Source organism: Equus asinus, chromosome 2 (genome assembly GCF_041296235.1).
Source record: "Equus asinus isolate D_3611 breed Donkey chromosome 2, EquAss-T2T_v2, whole genome shotgun sequence".
NCBI lineage: Eukaryota > Metazoa > Chordata > Mammalia > Perissodactyla > Equidae > Equus > Equus asinus.
Genome location: NC_091791.1, coordinates 24,086,814 through 24,106,142, shown reverse-complemented (window position 1 = coordinate 24,106,142; position 19,329 = coordinate 24,086,814). Strand labels below are relative to the sequence as shown.

Sequence of the window (19,329 nt, the reverse complement as noted above, 5' to 3'; positions counted from 1 at the left end):
CCCACCTCCTGGCTCAAAGGCTCTGGGAAGGATGCTCGTTCCTGCTGTGGTCTGAGAAGGTTCACAGCTGACGCTGGGCTGCACCGAAGCTTGAGGCTCTCTGGTTCAGATTGTTGAACGTTAGGTATTCCTGTGATTAAACTCATCTAGGGACGAAGATAGTGCAGCAGAAGCTGACGCTATTCTTACTCCATTCTGATATGATGATAAAGCTTTCCCAGATGTTTCAGGATTCTAAAGTGCCAAGGATGCATTAATAAAACCAGGAAGGGAAGCACTAAACTCATTGTCAGTGACTGGTGCACCATCACACACAGAAATTCCATAATATACACGGTCAAGATTAGCTAACTTCTCTAGGAAAAGGTGTTGCTGGATGATAATGAGGGTAGTTTGTGCATCCTCAGCACCTGACACAAGGGCAAGGTCAGATGCTATTTCCTTTTGACATACCCAAGAGAACTGGGGCAAAGAGAGGTTAACGATGCCTAAGGGCCCACAGCTAGTAGGAGACTTACCTAAGAAAGGGTTTAAGATTATCTGTGGGTTAACTTTACCCATGCAGCTCAGTGCTTGTGGAGCCTCTTTAATTGAGTTACTTGTAATACCTTTCAGAGGGGGAGGAAGGAGGTAACAAAGGAGAGGCATCGCTTTCTTTTCTTTCTAGACTCTCTTACTGGCTTTGACTCTGTTTCCCTCTCTGACAATATTTTTGCTAAGAAGTGGAAAGAAGGGTTTGCACGAACCACACTCTTATGTCTTCCCTCTGGTGAAGCAGTATCAGGTTCTCTATCTATAAAGAAGATAGAGAAAACAGGAAACAATAGGTATTCATAATCAGTAGTCAAGAAACTCATGTGTATAATTGAGAGTTACTTCAATCTAATAAATCACAAGTCATCACTCCTGCAACAGAGCTCAGGCTGGGAAATATCTAGACCAGCACATAAAGTTCTTTAGATCTAATGCCCTTTAGGCACACGCCCTAATATAGACAGAGAACTGAGAATACTAGCGCAAAAGAAGTGCCCAAGAAAGGCAGAAAAGTCACGTGAAATCCATATGGGGATTCTCCAAGGGCATCACTGACTTCTCTAGTAGAAAAACAAATATGTAAAATGGCCCTGATGAAGCCAAGATTAACCTGAGGAATGAAAGGTGTGTGAACCTATCAGTTCCTGTAACAGGGCTTCAGAGAGAAGTGGGAAACAAATACTACAGTAACTCCACACTGACAGCCTCAGTCCAGCAGTGAGACTCCACGATGCTCCTGAAGGCCTTCGGGACCCACCGCAGAGAGAACCCGGACTCATACATCAGACACTGGCCCCTGCAAAGCTTTAGAGGGCGCCCGACGCTGGCTTCACTGACAGTCAGTCTCAAAAGGGGCCTTAAAGTCCATGCAGCAAAAACTACATCATAGAGAAAGGACTATTGTCTAACCCATTTTTATATTAAAAAAAAGCAAAAATAACACAGTATATATACTATAAGCCTGTGTGTGTTTGTGCATGCACAGAGAAAGGTGCTGGCAAATATAATCCAGCCTGCTAACACTAGTTACCCTGGGGGCGAGGTCAAGCGAGGAGCAGAGGGAGATTAAATCCCAGAAGGATTATAAGAGAGAGGAAGCACTGGGCCGGCCTGGTGGTGTAGTGGTTAAATTTTCACACTGCTTCAGTGGCCCGGAGTTCACGGGTTTGGATCCTGGGTGCAGACCTACACACAATTCATTAAGCCCAGATGTAGTGGCACCCCACATACAAAACAAAGGAAGATTGGCACAGATGTTAGTTCAGGGACAATCTTCCTCACCAAAAAAAAAAAAAAAAAAGAGAGAGAGAGAGAGAGAGAGGAAGCAAATGAGGGGAAATAAAGATTTCACCAAATTTAGAGAGGGCGTGGAGTATACAATAGCACAAGAAACATCGCAAGACACCACATTCTATCTCACTGACCCTGGACATATTTAAATATTGATAAAGTATGTGGGAAATAACCAGAAGGTAACACAGACATTGGTTACATTGATGATGCTCTACAGTCAACTTTGGTCTTGGATTTCTATTGGTATTTTAATGCTGTTTTGACCACAAAGTAAGATAAAAAATATCACTAAGCAGAATTGAGTGACAGAAACAAAAATCAGATCATTTTAGTTTTTTCTTCTCCTGGTTAATGATATTTAGTCAGGGTGCGGTGCGTGAAATAAAAGTAGCCCACTATTGCCCTGCATACTCTACTGGACGGAGGGAGATTTAGACTCAGGTGAGCAAAGTCTTGACAAGAAACAGGAAAGGAGATAGCTATGGAGAAGAGATTTCATCAGCTGGAAGAGACGAGTATGTGGAGAGAAGTGCTATCCACCTTGTGCTTATCCAATAAGAGCGAACACTTGCATGTGACTTCTTGCATAAAGTGTGCAGGTAAGACTGTTCTAGAACATTCCCTGATGCTCACTAAGGGAGAAGATAGAACATTTCTTGAAAGTTTACTGTGCCAGAAATAATAACAACTGCTCTCTATGTAGCATCTTGTTTAATCGTCAACGCTAAAAGACTCAGACCTGAAAGACTTAAAATTTGCCTAGAGGCACAAGATAGTTTGAACAAAGCTTTTCTTCACTCCAAGTTCAGCACTTCTACTACTCGTTCAGAGAAGACACTCAAACTATTGTATTGTGCTTATTCCCAGGTGGGTGCTGAAGACTAGATTCACTCATAGGTGAAACCAGAGAGCTTTTGTAAGCTTCAGTAACTAAAACCCTTTAGAGAAATGCCAACATGGATCGAATTCTTCATCACACAGTGATGTAAGCGGAGCCCAGGGTAATATACCAGGCTCTATAAAATACTGTGGGAGCTGCAAAACGTGTTTATGAAGACCCCTGGTAATGTGAGTGTTCAACCAAGAGTGAGATGACTCTAAACAGGAAACAGCTGCTGTAACTGTGTTGGACCTGCCATTTTATAAAGGCAAACTGAGCCCTTCAAGCACAGACCATCACCAGTCTATGATAACAGGCACTTGCACATGCCCTATCTTCTGTTCCTAAGCAAGTTCTTGGTCCTCTCTGGTATCCCTTCCAAGAGGTGCTACATTGCCGGAAGCTGAGGCTGCCTTTCTGGATCAGCTGGGAGAGTGTTTCTTGGGTCTCTTGTTTCAATCACCCTCTGGACTTCTTTTCAGTTTCAAAATTGAGCTCTGGACAACAATCCCAAGATATCTGGATAGTGGCCTAATTGCTGAAGAGAGAGTCATCCTCCTCCCCTCACCTACTCAGAGATGGTTTCCTATAGCACAGGTGTTTCTCCAAATGCACAGACCCCCAAGCTTCTCTGCAAGCAAAGGCAACGGGGAACTTGGATGCTCTGAGCTGGGGGAAGAAGGTCCACACAGTGAGGAGGGAGGTGCATGGGGATTTATGACTCACTAAAGAGCTCAGGGCTGACAAGGCCAGTGACGCCAGGGAGATCAGACTAGGGACCCACCCACCCATTGAACTGGAAACATGATATTTCACCTTCTCGCTGATGAAATGCAAATGACTGGGTCCTTCTTCAAGGACTATAATCCTTGGGATTTGCCTAACTAAACACCCAAATACTTCTGGATAGAAGGTTCAGGCCAAGAATTTCCAATTGGAACATCACAAAATAGTTTAATCCTTCACTTGCAAATGAGCCATAGCACCTGTGTTTGAATGAACCACAAATTTCCAAATTTCCTTTTTATGTCTTCTGTACTTGGTCTCTGGCTTAGAACAGAACAGAATACCACAAGGCAGGAGGAACACTTGGCTTGTTGTGAGCAGATAAATGACTGTTAGCCAAGGCCTCTTTCCTCCATCTAGATATTGCGGTATGGAGAGGTCAGAACCATGACCTGCTGGGCTTTGTAAACACTTTTTAGGTGATAAAGTGACATTGCTATACTGTTACCACTACATGGTAGCTTTAGGAATTACCTCAGCAGGAAAATTATGGGGCTGCTAAATAACATAAATCTTATAAATGGTTTTGAATGAGTTTGTAAAATCACTCTAAACATTTACGTACGTAATAAGAACAAAATAGTACTTTTTAATAAAAATTATACTTTTTTTTAAAGAGTAGTAGGAAGATTCATTTAGCAAAAAAAACCTATGTAAGGAGTTTTTCCTAGGAGTAAAATATGTAATAGAAATTTGTTAGCTTTATTAGAAGAAAGAAGAAAAGGCATGATGCATTCATGGAGAAAATGCAGAAAATACATAAAATGAGGAAAAAGAAAATTCATATCACCCATAATGGTACCACCCATAGATGACATTGTTAGATTGGTGAATACCATATTAACCAATGAGAATGCATGTGGACACACACACAACAACCACAACAACACTGGAATCATTGCACTGTTTTACATTATGCTCTCAGCATTTTTAAATAGCTTTCAAAATTTTTATATCTAGCATTGTTTGGTGTACTTGACCAAGTCATAAGATCCTGTCTATGAAACAGATATCTAATTTCTTGTCCCGGATGTCACTCTAACACTTCCAAATTATGAGTCTGTTGTGATGCAGGTGACTTTACAGAGGTACCATACGTGGAAGAGGAGCTCTACAGAAGTCAGGTGGAAACCTGGGAGTTAGGAGACCTAGTTACATGCCCTTTGAAATGCATTTTACATTTGAACCTCAATTTTTTTAACCTGTAAATTAAAGGTGGGCAGAATGATGATGATCCAAACTGTCATTTCTAGTCCAGATAACCTGCGATTTTTATAATTGAGTATTCTTGTTATTGGCATTACTGGACACCCACACATATTCCCACATCCTTTCAGGCTGCTGAAATAATCTCAGCTCTTAGGTGAAGATGCAGAACTTATTCAAGCGCTATCGTCACATGGTGGACTTTCCATTGCACATAAATGGTAGGTTACAGTGAGGACTGAGCTAGTAAGGCAGAGAGTCAAGGAATAGCGAGTGGGAAAGTGTGAAGCCAGAAACCTGAGGAAGTTATACACCTGGGTGAGAACCATGTGGTTTGGTGAAGCCCTGAATCAGGGGTGGTGGCCACTCATGTGGATGAAAGGGGACTTCAGTGTTGCAGGGCTTAAAGCAGATAGGCTGAGAGATTGAAAACTCAAACTGAAGACTATTTCATGACTCCAGCCCTCAGAATGTTCACTGAACTGGAACTTTCAGTAATGAGCCAGTTCTCTCTCTTTGCTTGTCAAAGCAGACTCAAGTTCTTTGCAAACATCTACTCCCTGAAACCCTAAAGAATAGCGATACCCCAATGTATGTGGACCAGTACAGAGGGGAGAGGAAAGTGAAGCCTTAGAAAGAGTCACAAACCTATCCAACCTGAACTTCAGACACTAGGCCTTTGGCTAAAGACAACTTACATCGCCAGCGTCATTTCCTCTCTTCCTTTTTAATCTGAAACAACAAGGGAGAAGCAATGAAGTGGCTCAATTACCTTGCTAGAGTCAAAGAGAATAAAGCTGAATGGAGTAAGGAATAATACATGAGAAAGCCTCTTAAATCTCTACGGTTCATTGAAATCAGCTCCTGTTCCTTTGTGTGGAAGAAGAAAATAGTTGAGACTTCTGAGTCAGATCTGAGCTGCTTAGAGACTGATACCCGCCTAGGCTTAACACTGCCTGCTAACTCTTTGTGCCATCTCTAAAAGCCCCGATTTTTCTCCAGATGAAAAAGTAGGTCAAATTCTTTCATAAATTCAACAAATGAATGTCTCATGAAAAAACTGATCAAGAGTCATCTTTCTACCCTCTGACGCTGGCAGCATCCTGCAATATTATGTAGTGTTATTACCTTGTGGTTACTCTCAGCCTTACTCTCAGGCGGCTATAAGTCTTTAAACGTATGTGAAATTACAGATCATTGAAATTCATCTAATGAGGACACAGCCTTCACATTTTGCAGTTAAATCTCACAGAAGTTATAATCATGAATTTTCCTTATTAGGCGCCAGTCTTTGTATGTAAATTGAAGTATTAAAACAATGAGATACAGATCAAAGTTTTAATTTTAGTCCCTTGCCTCAGATTTAATTTAAAAGTCTTAAATTATGCAGTGAATTGCATCTCTTTATTCTTACAGCTGTTTAAAACAGATTTAATTATCTTCCCTAACACGCAGACACTACTTTTGCCCAGCAGTCCTCTCAAATGAATGCTTCCAAAATTGGTTTTGTTGAGTTCTTAAGACTGATTAGGCCCTTTGTCATCCATCCCGTGCCTTCAGCTTCTTCCATTGGATTTCTCTGGGAAGCTGAGTTATCACGTTGAAAGCCTATAGGTTCATTAGGGGCTATTAGATGTCCAGAGGACATCCATCTTGAGGGAGCCGCCAGACAGAGAGATGCCACCTCTCATTGGATGGTTAGGTCTCAGTGCACACCTGTGATTAGCTTCCTAAAATTCAGGTGTAGTTGAAAAATGTTTGGCTCCTCAGACACAAATCCATGGGCTCCTCCCCTCACCCCTTGGTTGGTCCCTGGATCAATTGTTCTTTGTCCTTAAGGAAACGATGCAGAAATGCATTGTGTGTATGTGTGTGTGTGTGTGTGTATGTGTGTGTGCATGCAGGTGCACTCATGCAGCATGTGTGTGCTCTTGGATCTGCCACAATGAGCGAGTCTGGGATGGAGTCTTTCATTACAGTATATTTGGAGAGAACCCTTAAAGCAGCAAGGATGGGGTTCCTGACAATGGGGCTTTTCATCAACTTTAACAGAATTATGTGGTTCTCTGAGAAACAGATGAGCCAAGCTGTGAGATTCTGAAGGAGTTGTGCTATGGAGTCATTTTTGTCACCTAGACGTGGAGAGTGGCCTTACATGCTATTTGCAGGAAGAGATTCCATATCTTGCATGCGTCAATTCTGCACGATTCTGGCTTGCGTGTACACTACTGACATGAAGTTACAGGCTGGCATCAGTGAACCTAGCCTTTGAGTATCTTCTGTGAATAAGTAGTTCTTTGCCCTGATTTCATCACGGTTTTCATTGACATTCTTACGTTAGAATTAGGACACACATTACTACAGAATAAAGGAAGGGATTTAGATTTCAGATGAAGACTTTAACATGTTTTTGATGATATTCGAAATTCAAGAGTCTTTTCCTTTTAAGTTTGGGTTTATCCCTACACTCCTTGGGGAAGCCTATCCAAATTCACACACATTTATTGAGTTCCTATCAGCATGTTAGGCACCATGAACAGAGGTGCTGGAGCTGCAACCGGGCATGGTCTGATTCTTACCTTAACAATATTTATAATTTACTGGGGGATGCCAAAAAAAAGAATTACAATATAATGCAGCAAATTAGTTTTTCTTTTTGTTTTGAATGAATACAAAATATTAAGTATTTTGAATTTCATGTGGTTAGATTTTTATTTAAAACTTGATACAGCAGAGGGCCTAATTAACCCAAAACATCTATTTCCACAAACTGAAGTATGTCTATACATGAATGAAAAGTACATGATGTAAAATTGGAACTCAGTAAAATATTTGTTCAAGAACAAATAAACACACACGTCTAACTACTTGGTTGGGCAGTTGATTCCTCAGGTCTCTGATGCTTTAGTTGACACACATAGGAGATGGAGCCCACATGAAGGTTTTGTATACAAGTGTGGACAAAGAAAGGTGGGTTGCATCAGTCACTGGCCCAATCTAGCCCCAGAGACAGAAGACAAGTCTACAGGAGAAGCTGAACCATGAGTAAAACCATGAGACACAGAGGCATAATCTTTGGTGCCCAAATGACAAAATATACCGACTTGGAGAGTTTTCTGCCCACCTCTGCATTAATCACGCTGCAGTGTCACATCAGAATGTAGCCAGGCCCTCCTGGCCCCTTTGGCACCTGGGGGACTTGCCGCTTTAGAGGCATCAGAAGCATGGCATTAAAATCTCTATTGTTATGAAGAATTGGCATGAGGAATAGGTGCAAGAGTCAGACACTATATTCAAAACAAATTTAGGAGCATCAAATTCAAATGAGAAGTGGACTCAGAGATTTTGAGGAGGCTATAGAGGCCTCATGCATTGCCAGTGGCACGTCATGGGGTTTTTGTTTTGGATTTATTTTTTTAAAAAAAATCATTATAGCCGAATTCATATCCAAGGCTCTGGAGAAGTTTAGTATACAGGGATAGTAGACTCCTCAAGGGCTGCAGTCATAGCCATCCTATGTTTTCCAATATTCTTTAGAATGGATAAAACAGCTTCAGATATGCAGTAGCCATTCAGTAAAGGCATAGTTTTGCAAAGTAGGGGAAACCCAGGATAGGATTAAGCATCTCCCTTTGCTGAAATGATTTTCAACAGTGATCCCAAACCATGAATATGCTTGGAAAATCCAGGAGGAAAATCTTGATTTATATATTGACGAGTGTCTAAGAATACAGCAGCAGCCATAGACCAGAGTGGCTTGGGCGTACATAATTTTGCCTATTCTTGATCTTAGTTACTACCTGCCCCCAGCCAAGCATTTCTAGGGAGCCTTAGGAACTACACGAAGTTCTTTCCCAGAAAATGATTCTTTCCATCATAGAGAACCAATAGAAAAGCAGGATACCATAGAGCCTGGATTTGACTTCTGGCTCTATTACTTAGTAGCTGTGTGATCTTAGGTAAGTCATTTTGCCTTTTTGTGCTTCCACTGTGCCATCTATAAAATGACAATGGTGATGATAATAGCTACTTGCACAGGGTTGCTGTGAGATGTAAGTAAGACAATCCATGAAAGCACTCACAAACTGGACCGTAGTTAGTCTCAATAAATGTTGGATATTCAAATTATTATCATTGCGCCAAATTTCAATGCTCCCCACCTTCTCAGAGACACCCTGCCTTTCTTTATTCTATATTGCTCATCATAGGCATCACCCACTCCTACATATATAATCCAGAGTTAGCAGAGAAACTGATGTTGTTTTTGTAAAGAGAGCCTGTGAATCATTAGCAAAGAATCCCACAATCAAATGAGAGGTCCCCAGGGCCTCCTGACGTGGTGACGGTCCTTTTAGCTTGGTGCTCTGCACTAGGAGACAAAAGCATCAAGGGGCCAGGTCTGACAGCTGATGGCAGCAGATTTCATCCCTGTTATTGTAGCTTTGTCCACTCAAGTGGAACGAACTGACTTGCATTTTTTTCCCTTCTTGCGCCCAGAAGGCATGAATTTACACATCTTAGAACCAGATTCCCCAATCTGTTCCCACATCACTCAGCCAAGTTTCAGATGCCTGACGATCTTTGTTACATGGAAAGCAAAGTCGAACAGATGAGAGCCTGGCCTCTGTCCCTGGAGGGTGTACAAAGATGCAGCTGACCAGGAGAGAGTTCTTGTTCCAGATCTTGCTCTGTTGTGTTCTTAGAAATGGAACAAAAATCTGAATTCTGAAGCCTCTTCCAACATAAACATCTGATACTTCAAAAGATGATGTTCTTCTGAGTATCATAATCCGTTTCCTTATGTCTCTGGGAAAGGGTCCTTCATATTCACCACACAGGTAAACACAGGGTATAGAATTGGCCCAGAAAATGAATCCTTCCCTAAAAGTCCCTAGAAAGTTTTCTTTCTTTTTCCTTTTTGCCTCTAAAGACCTAAATAAAAAGCACTATATTTTATTTGAATTTCCAAAATTATTTGTAAGTAGGCTTTTTGTTGAGGATAATGTACATCAAGAAACATATACAAATCATTAAATACACAACTTGATTTTTTATAAAGTGAATGCATCCATTGATCACCAAGAAATGAAAAATGTCCAGTATCCCCTAAATCCCCCTTGCCACTCCCCCTCCGAAGGTAATCATTATTCTCATTTCTATCACCACAAATTAGCTTTGCCTATTTTTGCAGTTTAATTAAATAGAATCGTAGAATATGTATTTTTTCAGTCTGATTTTTTTTATCTTAATATTGGATATGAGATTCATCCAAGTTTTTGTAGGTAGCAATAGTTTTTTCTTTTTCATTGTTGTAAGGTATCCCACTTAATAAGTATACTGTAATTTATTTGTCCCTTCTACTGTTGATGAATGTTTGTTTCCAGTTTTGAGTTCTTATGAATCATAACTCTGCCATGCATATTATTTTTCATATTTTCTGGTGCCTATCTGTATGCATTTTTGATGAGTATATACTTAGGAGTGGAAATGCTGGGTCATAGGTGTGTATATATTCAGCTGCAGTGGTTCATGTCAAACAGATCTCCAAAGTGGTGGTACCCATGTATGTACACTCCAGACAGCATGTATGAAAGATGAATTGCCCCAACAACGACTCTTGATATTATTAGATTTTTAAAATATAAATCTTTTGATGGGTGCACAGTAATATCTTATTATAGTTTTAAGTTGCATTCCCTTGATGAGTAGTGATGTTGAGAATTTTTTTATATGCTTACTGGCTATTTGGTTACCCTCTCTGAGAAGTCTATTTAAGTCATTTGTGTATTTTCTATTGGTTTGCCAGAATTTTTCTTATTATTTTGTAGGATTTATTGATATTTTTCTGGGTATGAGTCCTTTATTGAAGGTATTACAAAAACCTTCTTTCTTAAAAACAGCTTACCTTTTTAATTTCTAAAGTGTCTTTTGAAGAAAACAAATTCTTAATTTTAATAGTCTAATTAAATTATATTCTCCTGTATACATAATAGGTTTTGTTTTCTGTTTAAAAAATATCTTTGCCTAACCCAAGGTCATGAAGATAACTCTTCTGTGTTTTGTTTTAAACAATTTAGTTTTATCTTTCAAAATTACAATAACAGTCCTGTTAGAATTATTTTTGTGTGTCACAAGAGGTCAAGATGTATGTATTCCCTCGTGGATATTCAATGTCACAGCACCATTTACTGAAAAGATTATAATTTATCTACTGTACTGCAGTGTCTCATTTGTCAAAAAGGTAGGTACACATACGGTTATGTTTCTTGACTCACTATTTCCTTTCTTGGTCAGTATGTAGGAGATATCTATCTATTATATATATTATAGATAGATAGATATCTCCTACAAACATATATATATATATGCCCTCACCACACTCTCTTAGTTACTATAGTTTTATAATAAATCTTGACATCTGGTAATGTAAGCCATCCAATTTTGTGAGTTATCTTCAAGATTATCTTTGCTATTCTTGAGCCCTTGCATTTTCATATAAGTTTTATGATCATCTTGTCAATTTTAACATACAAAAATATGCTGGGGATTTTATTGGAATTGCCTTGAATCTAAGATCAGCATGGGGAAAACTGGCATCTTTTCATAATATCGCATCATCCAATCCACGATCATGGTGTCTCTCTCCATTCATTTATTTTTCAAAATTTTTTCCCAATGTGTTGTAGTTTTCTGGGTAGACCTATTGAAAATAAGTTGTTATATTAGTCTATAAGCATGTGTTATAATTTGATGGTATTATAAATTATAAATGGTTTTCTATTTGTTTAGAGGATTTATGTCTCAAAATCAAGACTGACTCTAAATATAGCATAATTAAAATGTGTTTGAAATTAGCAATTAACACAGGTTTGAAAATTAGACCAGTGTAACAAAGTATACAGAAATAGACCCACATGTGTATGGTCAATTGATTTACGACAAAGACTTATAGCAATTCAGTGTGAAAAGAATTGTTTTTCAATGCTTCTGGGTAAATTGGATATGCATATGAAAAACTATACAAACCTTGGCCCCTGCCTGAAACAATTTTATTCAAGATGGATCATAGACTTAAATATGAAAGCTAAAGAGAACACTCGTGGTATGATATCTTCACAACCTTGAGTTAGACACACACTTCTTAAGCAAGCCACAAAAATCACTAACTATTTATTTTATGTAATAACTGATAATACTTAGGTTTATATTTACCATTTCAGTATTTTTTCTATTTGTCTCAAAGGCAGTATGTTCCTTTTTCTCTCTTTTTTGCCTTATTTTGGATTAATGAGGCACTCTTAATATTCTTCCAATTCCCCTGTCAATAGCTTGATAGTTAAATATTCTCTTACTATTCTTTTAGATGTTACTCTAAATATTAAAGCATACATTCTGGACATGCCGGTGTCTAATATAAATTAATCCTTTTACCTCTTCATGGATATTTCAAGGAACTTAAACCACTTTAACTCCATTTCATTCCCTCCTCATACTATATTATTGTTATGTATGTATTTTAATTCTACATATATTTTATAGTCATACATATTTTATTATCATACATATATTTTGTTTTCATTTATTTTAATTCTACATATATTTTAAATCCAACAGCTTATTATCATTATTTGTCTGAAAGTTATTAATTTCAATTTACCCACATATAAACGCTCTTTTTTGCTCTTCATTTTTTCCATGATGTTTGTGCTTTTGTCTGAGGTCATTTTCTTTATGCCTGAAAAATTACCTTCAATATTTCTTTTTATTAGAGTGTCCTTCTGGGACTCTAATTATATATATGTTCCTCCCTTTCACCATTTTCCATTTGTCTCTGATTATTCTTTTCTCTATTTTCTATCATTTCACTCTTATCCTCCAAATGCTATATCTCCTACTGTCCTTTCTGCCAGTTAACTGATCCTTTTGGGTCATCTTCATCTGGGTTCAATCTGCTTTAAACTCATCTAAGTTCTTAATATCAGTTATTATATCTTTATTTCTACAACTTTCGTTTGATCACTGCTTTTGACTGATTCCTACTATAGGGTTAAACTTGCTACCTTGCCCCCTAATCAAGAACGTATTAATCATATCTCAGACAACTGTTCTTTCAATGATCAATCAACTGTATCTCAGACAATGCTGCTTTCTTCTCCCTCTTGGTGCTGTTTCTTGAGATATCTATAACTTTTTAAAAAATGAAATGCCCAACATTTTATATTAAAAATAGGTATGACCTCTGATTTATGTTATTTTCCTGTAAAGAGGATTTGATTTAGATTCTGACAGACATTTAAAATTGGGGAAAGTCACTCTGATCTATTCAGAGACTGAAATAATTTCAGGTTGGATTTCAGCATTTAGAGAGCCTGTTCAAATTCTGGTTTGTCCTTACTTCTAGGATTAAGCTTTCTAAGAGTCTCAGGAACCTTGTGTTGTGTTGTTCACCAGGGCTCTCCTCCTTCACAGTCCCTGAACTCAAATTTTTATTTCCCAAAACAGGATTACTTCTAAAACTATGCTTGATTTCTTGTCCTCTTAGTGACGACTTTACATGCTGCCTGTGTCACTTAAGTGTTGTCAAATAACTCAAGGAGAAAAAGGGCACAGAGTATTGTGCTTCCTCTTTATGCTTCCCTTCTCTTTAGAATTGACCTCCTTAGTCCCAGTGGCCATGGTGGTCTCCAAGTCCAGCTTTTATACTTCCAGCCTTGTGAGTCCACCAAGATCTGTTCAGCCAACACTTTCCATCTGGCCTTGTACTGGGAACCTGAATCCGACCTCCTTACGGTGTGATGTATAAACTGGCAAAGTTCTTGAGGGGGAATACAGCAGAAAATGCTGGACTCACCATAAGGAATTTCCCATCTCTCAAGAAAAGAATTTTTGCTTCTCAAATCCTCTTCATGGTTCCCTCATGCTCATCTTCCTCCTTCTCTCTCTCTCTCACTCTTGCTCTAAATTGATACATATATATTTGGTTTGCTGCAAGCTAATCTGTCATAGCCTCGGGCAGAAGTTCCCAAAGATTTTATTTCTGTGAAATGCGAGCAACTGTGGCCTAAATTGGCCTATATTTCTCTTGTTCCAACTGAAGAATTTTGGGAGACCTCAGTATTTAGAAGACTGGGCATGGTCCAAAGGCACTTATTAAGGAGATAATAGAAAGGAGTATTAGAACAGTAGTTCTAAATGGTCCTTGGACCAGAAGCATCAGCATTACCCAAGTCAGAGTTTCAAACTCATTATTTCACAGCTGGTTTTTCTACAGAAATTAAAATACTAATAGTTTTGATCCAACCTGACAAAGCAATCCTAACTGCTTCATCTTTTCCCCTTCAAGGCATACTCCAGAGCCTCTCAGACAACTCTATCCCCCTTGACTTTGCCCTTGTTTTTTTTTTTTTTCTCTCTTGCAGTATGACGTGTAAACTACGACCCTGTTAGCAACACATTTTCTTGGGCCAAGCCCCAACCTACTGAATCAGAATCTTTGAAGATGGGGCCCAGAAAACTATTTATTTTTATTGAGGTCATATTGGCTTATCACACTGCATAAGTTTCAGGTGTACATTGTTATATGTCAGCTCTGTATAGACTGCATCATGTTCACCATCAATAGTCTAGTTTTTATTCGTCACCATACATATTTGTCCCTTTATCCCTGCTTTAACATGCTCACCAGGTGATTCTTATGCATGTTAAAGGTTGAAAGCCACTTGGCTAGCAGAAGAGGAAGCTGGAAGTCAATATTGCATATATTAGTCCTGGTGTCATTATTAATTTTTAAATCCCTTTGTATGCACGAGGCCTAGCACAGTGCTGACCATATTTTAAAGACTCAGAAAACATGGTTGAAGGTAGGACCGTCCAGTTTAATAACTGAAATCATTTAATAAAAGTGTTTCTCCTTTATAGACCATCTTCCTCATGTACAAAATGACAAAAATGCCTGTGTACATTCTAAAATACATAGTATAAATTTCATGTTATCCACCATCTAAATATTCATAAATTTCAGACAACCATAATTTGGCAAATAATAATTGATGTTTATAAGGATATCCCTGAGGTGCTACAAAAATACAAGCTCAATTGCCAAAGAAAATATACTCAATTATGTTTATATTGGCCTTAGTGCCATATGTATGACCAGCAAGTTGCCACTGGAAAAGAAAAGCTAAGACTTCTGGTTGAGAGAGGAGGATAGCATTACAGTCATGTGCTCCATAACGATGTTTCTGCCAATGACAGACCACATATATGACGGTGGTCCCAGAGACTAGTACCAAGTAGCCTAGGTGTATATTAGGTTGTGTCATGTAGGTTTGTGCAAGTACACTCTATGATGTTTGCACAATGATGAAATGGCCTAACGATGCATTTCTTGGAATGCATCCCTGTCATCAAGGGATGAGTGACTGTAGTATCTTTTAGGTTAGTTGAGTATTTGTGTGTGTTCAATTATTCCAGGAATACTATTAATATATTCTGGGAAAACTTTTTGCTACAAAAGAGCAAATAAGGCAAGGTTAAATCCAAACAGAACCCCCAAGAAGTGAGATATTAAGTAGGCGTGAAGAACAACTTGAAGTGAAATGAAAATAATTGAAGAAATGTGTCTGAGAAGATGAACTGATAACAATAACAAGAAAAAAAAAACCAAGGAACTAAGAGTAGAATGAAACAAAAATTTTAAGCACTTAAAACTTTTTAAAAATATGTAAACAAAAACAAAAAGATATGTAAACAAATCATGATTTCTTTGGAAAACTCACTGGCCCCAGAAGACAGAAGTGAGACAGGAGTCAGTCCTACCTCTTCCAACTGTACCATGAGAGTAACATTGTGCCCTTGTTCCGCTGTCAACTTTCCATCAGCAGTGACGATCCGGAGCCCCCGCGGGGCCTTCCCGGGACACTTCTGTGGTTTGGCAGTGTATTGTTCTCTCACTCCATCAGTGCAGTTATTGGAAACCACCTTCCTATACCTAAATGGAGAAAAGCTCAAGTTGTAATCCAGTTCATTATAATTCAGATCACTCCCAACTTTTTAAGCTGGATCTACTGCCTAGCCCTGAGGGCTATCAATAACTACATTTCATGTTGCTCTGAGGATTAGAGCTAATTCATACAAAGCACCCAAAAGAGAAATCATCACAGTAACACATTGTACCTATCATTAGTACTTTAATATACCTCTTTTATTCATTTAGTCAACCGTTGAATCATTTTGCCTCAGAAGTATGGGAAATGCACAGCAGTAGAAGACAAAGTCCTTTCCCTCACTAAATTTATAATGTAGTTGAAGAGACATAAATGGATAATCTAGGAGATACTTCTAGAGTTAGAATGAGTAACATCTCTTGCAAGGGAATTTGCAATTCAGAGAAAGAATAGATTATGATGAATTATATGATTTAACATTATATCTCATAGAGGACCATAAATAAGGGTATGGTGCCCAAAGCTGGCTATGCTTGATACTTTCTACTCAATAGTTCATGAGGGGTTACTCTGGCTAAACTATTGACACCTCACATTAAGAAGACTTTAGTCTGCAGATTGAGTAAATCCTTCCTACTCTTTTGCTTATTTCTTCTTGTTTTAGCTTTAACAGAAAAAAACAAATTACGTTACAAATTTATCCTACATAATTTATCAGATTCATAGTAAATTAGAATCTGTGGGTTTTGGATGACCCATCCTTAGGACTTTTGAGGCTCAGTGTTATCTATTCATTATCTTTTTCTGTGGGATCCACAGTAACTATTTTATGTAGTCATATAACCAATTTCCACAGTCTACTTGCCTAGAGTTACTGGTAGAACACAAACTGGAACCAATCAAAGCCCAAGGTCTTTCCACTCTTCTAGACCAGGAGTTGACAAAATTTTTATATAAAGGGCCAGACAGTCTATGGTTTTTTTTTTTTTTTTTTTTTTTAAGATTTTATTTTTTCCTTTTTCTCCCCAAAGCCCCCCGGTACATAGTTGTGTATTCTTCGTTGTGGGTTCCTCTAGTTGTGGCATGTGGGACGCCGCCTCAGCGTGGTCTGACGAGCAGTGCCATGTCCGCGCCCAGGATTCGAACCAACGAAACACTGGGCCGCCTGCAGCAGAGCGCGCGAACTTAACCACTCGGCCACGGAGCCAGCCCCCCAGACAGTCTATGTTTTAGCTTTGTGTGTTATCTGGTCTTTATCTCAAGTACTCAACTGTTTGGTTGTATCATGGAAGTAGACATAGATAATGTATAAAAGAATGGATGCAACTAGGTTCCAATAAAACTTTATTTACGAAACCAGCAGTGTGACAGATTTGTCCTGCATGCTAAAGTTTTCCAACCCCTTCAATTCTAGCCAATGTCCTTTCCTCTGTTCCTGAGTCTCAGGATTGACTACCTAAAAGCATGATTGAGAAAGTCCAATTAAATACTGTGTGGGATAGTGCTTTGAATACTATGGACACTACAAGGTCAATTACTAACATTTAATTCATCTCATAGGGTAGTTGCAACGATTAATGTACACAGAGTACTTAAAACCACCCTGACGATTAGCAAGTACTTATGAAATATTACCAATTATTTTTATTTAATATTATTATTATTTATCCTACCTGTTCTTAGGATAATGGCCTTAGGGTAAGTCGCAAATCCTATAATCTAATGCACAAAGCCCTCCACAAGCTAAGTTCATTCTACTTTTCTGGACTCTTTCTCTCCAACAAGCTCATTCTGCCCTAGCCAAACCTCTCTTTTCAATCCTCTTAAAAGTACTTCTTTTCTTTTGCTCTCTCTGCTTCTATGTTCTCTCACATGCTCTAGCAGCTACCTAAAAGTTACCCATGCTTTAATTTACAGCTTATCTCCTGTTTTTCCTTGACTATGATAGTAAAATAGTAAGATAGTAAAACAGTAATAAGTTCATATTTAGAGAGTATTTACTATATTCTAGTCATTGTGCTAAGTTCCTAACATGACTTTTCTCATTTATTTTCAAAGTATCTCTAATAAGAAAGGTATTATTATTCCCAATACACAGATGAAGAAATTAAGAGTCATAGAAGTTAACTAGTTTTCTCAAGATCACACAGCTAGGTCCCTAGACAATTTGTCTCTAGAACATATCCGTTCTTTATCACTACACCATACTGCCTCTTTAAATGGAGTAGGATTATCCTTCCTCTAAACTCCTAAAGAAATCTTTATGATTTACTTGATAGGAACCATTTGTGCCTTGTATGATTGTCTTCCTATGTGTGTCTGTGAACTTTAAGCTCCTTGAGGGCATCACTGTGTCCTGAACACATAAAGCTGATAACGAGGAGGTCCACCCTGGGATGGCTGTACCATTTTAAAGGTTGAAGTATCTCCAGAGCAGTTGGTTATTACCACTGCCCCAAACCCTTCAAACACCTCACCTACCAACCCAGCTATGCTGATCCCTATCCTTGGAGTCCCCACTTCTCCTTACAATCCAGCAACTAAAGAGTCAACACCTAGACCATCAGGCAGCCTCCAAAATGCTGCTCCTGTGCTAAAATCCCTACCTATTCTGATTGGTCCTTGTCACGTCTAAGCATTTTTAACGTGACCTCATCTGATATTTTAAGAAATCTATTGTAGGTGCTTATGAGTGTATGTTGATTAAAAGAGAAAATAATGGCAGGTAGAAGAGAGAAGAAAACAAAAAAGTGCAGGCATTGGAGAATGGTGGAACTCTAGTGCTGGCAAGGTAGCAAGAAAATGCCCAGCAATGTCACGCAGTAATTATGGCATCCCGGTGAATTTAACTGGGATCAGAAATTCCCTGTGTGTTTCAAAGGCAAGGCGCTATCAAACTAAAGGCAGCTTATGCTCTTTGATCACTTAGCATCCAAGCACACCTGTGACTCTGTCTTGGCGAGCAGCTATAAAGGCGTGGGCTCACCATCACCATTGGCATCATCAGCTAGAGAATATTCCTTTTGTTTGTCACTGTTCTGACCAATCACACCCTGCTTTCCTGAATCCTGCAGCAACAGGAGTTCTGCTTAAATCCAAAGCACGAATCCATCCCCCTGGGATTCTGCCACAGAGAAGACCAGTGGTAATTTTTTTAAATGCTCATTAAAAATCATTCTGAAACCATTTTATTTCCTGGATGAAAATGGTATCACATTAGCCCCACCAGACTTGGTCCTGAAATTTATAAGAAAACTGTGCAAAAATACAGAGTTCATTTACTCAAGTAAGCACACACCTGCTTTTTGCATTACAGAATGGTTCTATTTTCATCCCAGCAGCTGTCCCTGGGTCTGAGTTACATAAATGAATAATGCATTTAATATGTTATTAAATGGGGCAGCTACCTCCGTAATAACAAGGCAACTTATGATTATGTTGGACCTAAGCTCTGAATATTACTGGGATGCATTTCGTTGGGAAAGCATTCTTCAATCCGCCAAGAAGAAAAGTGCTTTGTAATGGCAAGGGAGTCTTTGTACAATTACTGAAAAGGAAACATTCTGCAAATGTGCCTTTGATACTACCGACTGCTCATCAGTAGATGGTGTCTTATTAGCTCAGCAACTCTGACTCCATCTATTCTCTTCCTTCCTGTCTTGACACTCCTCTGTCACCTTCTCC

At 38.7% G+C, this 19,329-nt stretch overlaps 1 protein-coding gene across 7 annotated transcripts in view; it reads right to left on the bottom strand.

Moving 5' to 3' along the window:
* SORCS1 (sortilin related VPS10 domain containing receptor 1) overlaps positions 1-19,329 on the bottom strand; it is a 475,161-nt gene that overhangs the window by 51,875 nt on the left and 403,957 nt on the right. For all 7 annotated transcript variants that reach the window (XM_014844792.3, XM_044751163.2, XM_044751161.2 and 4 more), the window contains exon 18: positions 15,518-15,689. In XM_014844792.3, the coding sequence (XP_014700278.3) occupies positions 15,518-15,689 (172 nt within the window). The remainder of the gene's footprint in view (positions 1-15,517; positions 15,690-19,329) is intronic.